Source organism: Mytilus galloprovincialis, chromosome 7 (assembly GCF_965363235.1).
Source record: "Mytilus galloprovincialis chromosome 7, xbMytGall1.hap1.1, whole genome shotgun sequence".
Lineage (NCBI taxonomy): Eukaryota > Metazoa > Mollusca > Bivalvia > Mytilida > Mytilidae > Mytilus > Mytilus galloprovincialis.
The window spans coordinates 22300607-22310270 of record NC_134844.1 but is presented as its reverse complement, the minus strand read 5'-3'; the positions used below and the strand labels follow the sequence as shown (position 1 = coordinate 22310270).

Here is a 9664-nt window from a genome sequence, read left to right as displayed (position 1 = left end):
ATCCATTTATTTATTTATGTGACCAGGATTCCCTTAATCACGCTACCAGTAGAATTTTAGGGTAACCCTAAAGAGTTTGGTTAAAGAGTTTACTCGGCCTTTGTCGTCCGTGTACAAGTGAAATTGATACACCCAACAACACAGCACAAACACGAGAATACACACTTTATTAGTTAAATAGTTATCAAAAGTACCAGGATTATAATTTTATACGCCAGACGCGCGTTTCGTCTACATAAGACTCATCAGTGACGCTCAGATCAAAATAGTTAAAAAAGCCAAATAAATACAAAGTTGAAGAGCATTGAGGACCCAAAATTCCAAAAGGTTGTGCCAAAGTTGCATCATGGCAAACTAACCAACAAACTATAATCTGTTTTCGTCACAATTAAAAAAAAAAAAAAATGTGACGGACTAAATAATTTAACTGAGACAGGGACTTTCAAGTATAGAAAGTCCCTGACTGAGACGAGACAAAATTAAACAGCAAAATATGGAGAAAGAAATACATTAAATAACATATTATATTTTTAGTCTAGAATAAATGTTTTAACATTACATATATGAATGAATAATATCCAGGATGAAAATGCTTATATTTCTCATAATTTTATATCAAATACACAATCATCTTGTTGAAATCGGCTCTCAGAATATACAAAATGATAGTAAAAGAAATTGTCCAACATGTCCAATCAAAATTAAATTTACTAAAAACCAATGGGAACAAACGTTTACTATTAAAGACAAAATTATAATTTTATTAAAAACATGTGTAACAACATTAGAAATATAAATATACTTTTACGATCTAACATATAACATCAACATGTTTGTAAAGTGAAAAAAAAACAACATTTTGCAATGTGAAGATATTAACTTATACATAAATACAACAACACTATTCAACGTTTCAATTTAGATATTTGAACGATGATTAATATAAAATATTAAAGTGGAAACTGTTACATGGTGTATTGCCATGTAAAAGAATATTTAAAATAGTTAGAATAATTCTTGAAGACCTAAATTTTGGAAATCATATTATAAGTTCAGAAAACGTAATATTTTGATATAAAACAGATGATTGGAACGAAATCTATTTGAGTATTATTTAGTAAAGATAAAGCATACTATTTATGAAATAGAAAAAGAAAAGAAGTAAAAGCTTTCTCTATATTTAAAAATGGTCTATTGTCAGAATCTACCTTAACAAAGCAATGGGAAAAGGAGCAAGTTTAATGCTTCAAAAGTTTTAAAGATTTCAAAAGTATCTTCATTATCTACGTAACCGAACTTGTTATATAATTAACCATGTTAACTGTTAATGGTCATATGTAGTTTCAGAGACATGCAAATAAAAAAAAAAAAGAATAACAATACAAAAAAACATTTCATATCAGTAATTTGTAGTTATTTTAATATCTTTTATTGTATTACGTTAATCAGACTAAATTGTCATGTACCCACAAAATGTCAAATCAAATACCAAATCAACTTTTTGTTAAAATAGATATGTTCCGGACCATATGAGTAGGGTCGGGTAATTAACAGGTTTACTTTTAATACTTACAACTCTTCATATATAACCCTTGAAGTTGTCATGTCATTTAAAAAAAGGCCCTACAAATAATTTTATAATAGATCTATTAAAAATTAATACGAACAAGATTGACTAAATAAAATAAGCAGTTTTACAAAGTAAATTGTATTACTAGTCAAAACGATAGGAAATGCATTAATTACCGATATGTTATTACCAGTGAGTGGCAAAATGTCGACTTGGGAAAATAACTTCCAAAAATGTCTGTTACAAAAGAAGTCAACTACTATAAACTGACGTAAAAGTATGTATGTTTTATGTTTTATGTTATTGTCATTGATTTGTTTTAATGTCTATGTGAATGTACAGCGCAATAGAGTAACCTTTATTTTTTACATAGGGCGCTTTATAAGTTTTCATTATCATTTATTATTATTAAAAGTCGACATGCAGGATAAAGAGTCTGATAATTTGCCTACATTTGAAACTTTATATTATTAGCATTAGCAGTTCAGAATTTTGTTACTTATACGCGTTTTTGTTTAAAAAAAATGAATGGCGTCAACGACAAGGACCCTAGTTTATTTCAGTTATCTGGTGATATGATGTATTTCAGCCATGTTACGATATATTTGAGATCTAGAGTTTCTTAAAACTTAGCATTTTATTTATAGTATTAATGACTTCTAAGGAGAAGCTGGGTACTTAAAAAAAAAGAAAAAATTGCTTTCAAGGAATAGATCTATTTCTATTATATACAAGTAAAATATAGAAATATGCGTTATTAAAGAGATGAAATAGAACAAATGTATACGATAATGCCAAAACGTCATTCTCAAGTTGATACCCTTTCAAGGATAACCCACGAACGTGTTTATGCTTATTTCAAAAGGTGTTACTTACAGTGTACATCACCTGGATTTAAGCAATTTGGAAGTTAAAAAGAGGCATGGCTTCAATTGAATTTAAATTAAAATTAAAATACAAATTCACTTATTTTCATTTTGGGTTACTACAAATGTACTGCAACTATGAATGTATCCTGGGTTGTATATTTTACGGGAGCTCAATCAAATCTTGAATAATTACTGAAGTGGTGTATACTGATTAAAATAAATAAAGAGTTATATAATTTAAAAAAAAACCACTACATGTCGTATGCCTATTAAATTGCAAATTGAAATTTTTGTACTCCACCCTATATTATAAAGGATTACTATAAAGAACGTTTTGATCTTGAAACAAATGTATTCAGTACATTTGTTTTTAAACATGCGCATTTGTGTAAACATCTGTAAGTATATATTTATGTACATGTGTTTATAAGAGACTGAGAAAAAAATACGAATGCAAGTGATCTCATTTTATTTGACTTATTTTCCCCTCTTTATTCTTTTCTTCTTGAATTTTTTTTCTTTATTCTTTTGTTTTGTTTTTGCGAGGATGCATAGTTATTAAAACCAATAAAAAATATTCCAGTCAAAAACAAAACAGAAATGGGATGGGGTAATTGGGTGACATTCAATCATCAATACATCTGAAAACGAGATTAAAGAGCATTGTTATATGCTATCAATCAACGGTTTCGTCTCGAAACTTTACCGAATATATAAATAGGTGGCTAACACCATCAATAAATTAATATTGTTTACTATATATAAGTGTGTGTGGTAAATGAGTAAATGAAGAAACTAACGAACAACGCAAAATAGAGATATATTGATGAAAATGAAGCGACTTGTTTTGGTCAGAGTGTACCTAATTGAATTAAGTTAAAAAAAAAAAACTCGACATTTAGCAAGTTCAAAACCTATCAAAGAAAACACACATATGATTAGTACTACAGACGAAAGTTATATTCACTAGTGCTTCTAACGAGATCACATTTAAGAATTATATTGCTTGATATCCAAATTTAATTAAGAGATATTATTAGATACATAGTGTGCTAGTGACGTAATACGGTATATATGGGTTCCATATGGGGATTCGAGCTTCGCTCTCAAAAACAGATGCAAACAATAACAACTTGTAAGGTTTAAATGTGTTTTATGAATTTATTTCCATTTATTTCCATCTTAATCATCAATTTCTTTGTCTGCTGAAAACCTTTAAGATTTTTTTTCAGAACCGTTTTGTTTTTATAAAGGGACGTAACACCACAACTAACCGTGTATGAAATAAGCCCCGACTCCCTACTAACCTAATATCAAATATACACGGTTTGCACGCGACGCTTTTAACCAATCATATTCCTAGATATGTATAGGAGGAAAGATAAAGTCAACTACACATGGACATATATATGTATATAAATAAGTAAATAATGCTATTATCTAAGGTTATTATAACATAACAACACACTATAATTAAATAAGTTGCTGTAAGATAACTTTTTGTCAGATATGACTGAGGTAAATTAATAAACCCGATGATCCAATCACCAACGCAACAACTATCAACACTAATGCTACTGTGTTCTTCTTTCTAGCTTTATCATGATCTCCACTAGCTCTGGATTTGATTGCCTACAAGTAATGGTTTGCTTCAATTATTCTAGAAGTCTATGAATATTTATTGGAGATAAATTGTCAAAGTGGTGTATCTTATGAATGCACCAACGGCCTGGTGCAATTAAAACACGAAACCCCTCTCCCCGAAAAAATTAAGAAAAAAAACCCAAAAAATCAAAGTAGTATGCATATACTGTTGTTTGTTTGATTGTGATGTAAATGAGGGAATATAACTATAGATAAAAAGGGAGACCCAAATTTGAGTTCATATTCTCCAAATTAAAGTTGTTCCTACAATACATGAGACAACTCTCCATCCAAGTACCAATGTGTTAAAAGTAAATAATTACAGGTCAAATTAGGGCATTTAACTAGGAGTCTTAGCTTATACCAAACATGAAGTTTTAAATAACTCAAATGAAATGATTGTCTCGTTGTATGCGTTATCATCATTATCACAAACACACACATATACGTTTTATACGATATTCGTGGTATATTTTCTCAGGATATTTTTTGCAATATCAATGTTTGGTAACTAATTATTGAAATATTCATTACATATCCTTTATCTGTTTAAGAGATAATAGATTGTATCATTGGGAAATTTAAAAAAAAGGGGAAAACTGTAATCTAGGCTTTTGTAAAACATATAATTCGATTCATTTGCTGAGAATCTACAAAAATCATTATGATTGATTAAAAAAACAAACTTAATCAATCATTTTCTACATAAGAAAATGCCGGTTCCAAGTCAGGAATATATCATTTGTTATCCATTCGTTTGTTTAGTTTGAGCTTTCGAATTTGCCAATTAATTAGGAACTTTCTGTTTTGAATTTTCCTCGGAGATTGGTATTTTTGTTATTTTACTCTTTATTAAACTGTTCATAGAAATGTTTATATTTTTTTAATGTATTCTTTTATTTTTCTATTCAAATCGAAGATGTTCATCTTTTTGCCAAGGCGTTGTCGGCTTCTCCTCCATTATTTGAACCCTCTTAGCACTGCATTGTTGGTTTGCTTTCGACTGATGAATTTGAATATCCCTTTTGGTTTTTATCGCCTCTCTTTTATTAATTATCTTCCGATATAATGATTTGATTTAATTGATAAAGACTTACATCAATTTGAAAATTTGAAAAGAACAATGAAAATCCGGCCATAGAAGAGTTAATGGATTTAATTCATATAAGTAACTAGACATACGTTATAAATCCAAAGAGTAACGGGAATATCTTTTAAACCTGGTCATTTTTTTAACTAATATAATTTTGATCGTCGTTCTGCAAAAACAGAGTTTAAGATACATTAAATTGTTGATACATAATAATATACTTACAGTGTCTGCAGCCAACATGGCACATATTCCAAGCGGAAGACAACACAAAATAGCAAGACCAGAAGGACATATAAAATCAACGGGTTCCGATTCCTGTTGTGTAAATAAAAACACTGGTAGTTTAAATGGGATTTCACATTGTTTAGATAGTCTTTGATTGACAAAATATGAATAATAGTTATTTCCCTCTTGTCGATTTATTTGAGTTTACGTGCAATTATTCTCTTATTTATCACATTATTTCAAATGTTGTACTGACCGCCTTAATTTTGATATAAAATATGAGTTAAAAACAAATAGGAGATATAATTTATCATTTGAATCATTTATACAAGAAAATGCAATTGTATAATTTCTATAAATGTACATGTTCTTGAACATGTTGAAAAATCACTTTAAGTGATCATATTGAAAGGTCATAAATGGGAGATAATTTCACAAATTAAAGAAAGATTTCTTCTTTTATGTGTTTTGTGAGCTTAGAATAAGCTTACCTCGCTTGTTTTTAAAACGTCAACATAACGAATATGGCTACTCGCATTGATCGAAGACTGTCGTTGTAGCTCATCTACATTTACTATAATTTCTTTGCTGATAATCAACTTAGCTGGAAAAACAACAGATACTTCAGCATTTTGACACAATAACAGTATTTGGTGGGGACTAGGTTATGGTTAAACTAATGGTGTTGATCATAAAATATATTATTTTGTGCATTACGAACCTTTTCTTGCAATTTTCATTGTTATTCAACGCAAAATAATTATTAAAGATACCTCGGACGATCTCGTTACATTAAGGATATCTTTTGTTTACTTATTGTACCTCGAACTTATTAACCCTGTGTAGGTCTCTAAGTTGAGGTTTAATTTGCTAAAATGTTATCGAGTATGACTAATTAGACACGCCCTGTTAGAAGAAGGGGGTCCAAAATATGATTGGGGAAAAACAGCCAGCGAAATTTACAATTTCAGAGAATGAAAGTGCTTTTTGACTCATTTAATATATTTGTCAATAATCAGACGGTATTTTCAGTGGAAAACAAACCTGTCCAAAACCTGAAAATGTTGGTCGTTATTGATGTCGTTTTGTTTGTGGAATTCGTCTATCGTGAAGAAAAAAAAAAAGAGAAAACGAGTTGGATCATGATTCAACTTTATTCTAGTACGATATACATTTAACCTCTTGTCATATTAGAAAAAAAACCACTGTTAAAAATGGTAACCAAAAAAATCAATAAAATCGTTTCTATCAATATGAAAGTCAAAATCTAGATGTATTGCGATTGCAAAAAAGACAACTATCCAACAAGTTTACATATACTCATTGATTTTTTTTAGCATCAATATTTTAGTAATGATTTCATTTCATTTAGTTAATATTCAAACTTCAGTTTTTATTATTTGATTACTTACAAAATGTATGTTTCTTTTAAATTACTCTCAAATTCCGTTAAGCCATTAACATTAATGCATGAATATAATTTTCAGGATTTAAGACTAAAGCCTAGGTAATATATGCATGGGTTAAGAAAATCCTTACTTTTTCGAAATATTCAAAGTTTTGAATACAGGAAATTTATAAAAAAAATGACCACATAATTGATATTCATGTCAAAACCGAAGTGCTGACTCTGGGCTGGAGATACCCTCGGAGACGAAACGTCCACCAGCAGTGGCATCGACCCCAGTGGTGTAAATAGTTATCAAAGGTACCAGGATTATAATTTAGTACGCCAGACGCGCGTCTTGTAAGAAAGATAAGAAAGACACGAACTTTAACGGTTTCTCGTTAAGGAACTTCTACTGTACCGTAATTTTGTTATGTAGTTGTTTCTTTACACCTGAATGTGTCTAACAATACAAATAAGCAAGCGTATTACTACCTTTTTTCCCCTTCACTTAAGCACTATTTTGTTATTTTTCGTTTTTTGCTATGGTATCATCAGTTTGTTATCGATTTAAGGGTATATCACTTTCGCATTTTTCTCTTTTGCATATGTATGAAGTTTACAAACAGAAAATAGAGTATTTGACAGCAGATGTGGGATCAACATCAATTAGACAACAGTCCAATGATAAAAAGTATTTAAAAAGAAAATAGAAGGCAACATACAGTATTTAACAGAAGAAGATTTTTATACAATATTTTAAGTTATGAATTGTCCTCTGCCTATTTCAGTTGTGACTCAAGTTTACAGAATCCTTCGAATATCTTCCATCGACACCCCATTTGCTAGATAATGAAATACATTAAGATAGATCGGAGTCCTATATTTTTGTGATTTGACATTTTTTTCACAAGACAATTGTCGAAGTTCCAAATCATTTGATGCGTTTGAACATTTGATTTTGCCAATTTATAGAGAACTTTCCGTTTTGAATTTCCAATGGAGTATGTTTGTTATTTTACTTTTTTCTATGAATTTGTGACCTTGTTTATGGTCATTTTAAATCTAAATCGAAAGATAGACGAATCATACACTGAAATTAGGATCAATTCAATATTTTCTACATTTAGAAAATGCATGTACCAAGTTAGGAATATGACAAATGTTGTCCATTCGTTTGATGTGTTTTATCATTTGAATTTGCCATTTGATTAGGGATTTTCCGTTTTGAATTTTCCTCGAAAGTCAGTATTTTTGTGATTTTACTTTTTACATCTCTGATTATGAATGTATAAAGAATAAGTGAGAACCAATATTTTTAGTTTTGCAAACAAACTATATGAAATAAATTATTAATGTTGCCATATCATTTAATAATTACATATGTATTTACCCATAGTGTGAAATCCTAATGTTTACGATAGAATAATATATCAAGGTCGGATGAAACACATACACGTTCTTTCGATCTAGTCTGGGTTTTACTTCTTTAGTACATACGGATAAGGAAGTTCTTTTGAAACTCGAGATATTACCTGTTTGTTGTTTTTTTCGGTTTTTTGCTCACTTTGCTCACCTGTATTATAAAGAACGCAGTGAATAAAGGGCAAATGTTTGGGTTTATATCAGTGATACAGTAACCTACCAATATGATGAAATCAAGGTCACATTTCTTCTTCACACAATCTTGTTTGTGCTGCACAACGTCGATCTTATGTTTAAATTTATCATCTTGCAATATATGACAATATGTATTGACAATAATGTATCACAATTAAGATCCATCTCTTACTGGCATTGTCCAGTGGACTTGCAAGGTTTATATTAGAAGGGAATTGTTTTTTACTCGAACACGTAAGATAAACATATAAGAATTATATCGAATATAACTGTATTTATAGTTTTAGATATCACATGATATAAGTTATCCTTCTGAAACTTAATATCTAAGTTGAATATAAGCTAGAAAAATGTATAACAAATGGTCAAATGCAAGCAATGTAACAACTGATGCTACAGTCATGTAAGTTAAGAGTCAAAATGATAATTGAGTCATAACGAGAGTATTACTAAACATATTCTTTTTTCAAAAACCCAATTTATAACGTTTGTGCAGATATTTAATTTAAAAAGAAAAAAAAACAAAACGTTTCTGTCTTATAATTTTGTTTGCTTGAAGATTAAAACGAGGAAATAAAATTGAGAATGAAAGGATTGCTACAAAGAAACAACAAACTGACCAAAGTGCAGAAAAACAGCCGAAAGCAGCTACGAATGGGTCTTAAACACAGAGAGAAAATCCCGCACCCTTAACAAAAGGTGTCCTGGTTAAATGAAAACGGACGTCCCAACAAACTCCCAAACATATAAATGAACTAAAATTAAAAAAAAAAAAAAAATCAAGAATGACTTAGGACAGGCGACAAAATGCTGCCGGGATAATTAGTTATCAATGGTACCAGGATTATACTTTAATACGCCAGACGCGCGTTTCGTCTACATTAGACTAATCAGTGACGCTCAGATCAAAACAGTTATAAAGCCAAGCAAGTACATAAAATCGAATATAAGGACACTAGAAACATCTTAAACAACAAACCAGGTGACCACTATTTAAAACATACGACTGATAAATTTGATATCCTGTTTATTGGTATTGAAATAAATACGTATTTGTACTGTGTGCACATTAATAACTGTAAAAGCATTTGGGTATGACACACGAAATAATACATAGAACGACCGAGATAAAACATATAACGCGTTTTTTCATCAGGGTATGTCTCTTTTAAAAGACATCTGAATAGGTAACAACAAAACTTTATTCCCTATATTGTAGGATATGTCTAGTGTGTAGTCGTTAATGTAGATATTCC

General features: G+C 29.8%; 1 protein-coding gene across 1 annotated transcript; it reads right to left on the bottom strand.

Annotated features, from left to right (window-relative positions):
- Nucleotides 1-506: 506 nt before the first annotated feature.
- LOC143082556 (uncharacterized) lies at nucleotides 507-8332 on the bottom strand. The gene is made up of 4 exons (XM_076258276.1): nucleotides 8182-8332; nucleotides 5893-6005; nucleotides 5399-5491; nucleotides 507-4071 (listed from the first exon to the last, which is right to left on the bottom strand). Exons 1-4 carry the CDS (start codon nucleotides 8183-8185, stop codon nucleotides 3943-3945), a joined length of 339 nt encoding a protein of 112 aa, XP_076114391.1. The 5' UTR covers nucleotides 8186-8332; the 3' UTR covers nucleotides 507-3942.
- Between the last annotated feature and the right edge of the window lie 1332 nt (nucleotides 8333-9664).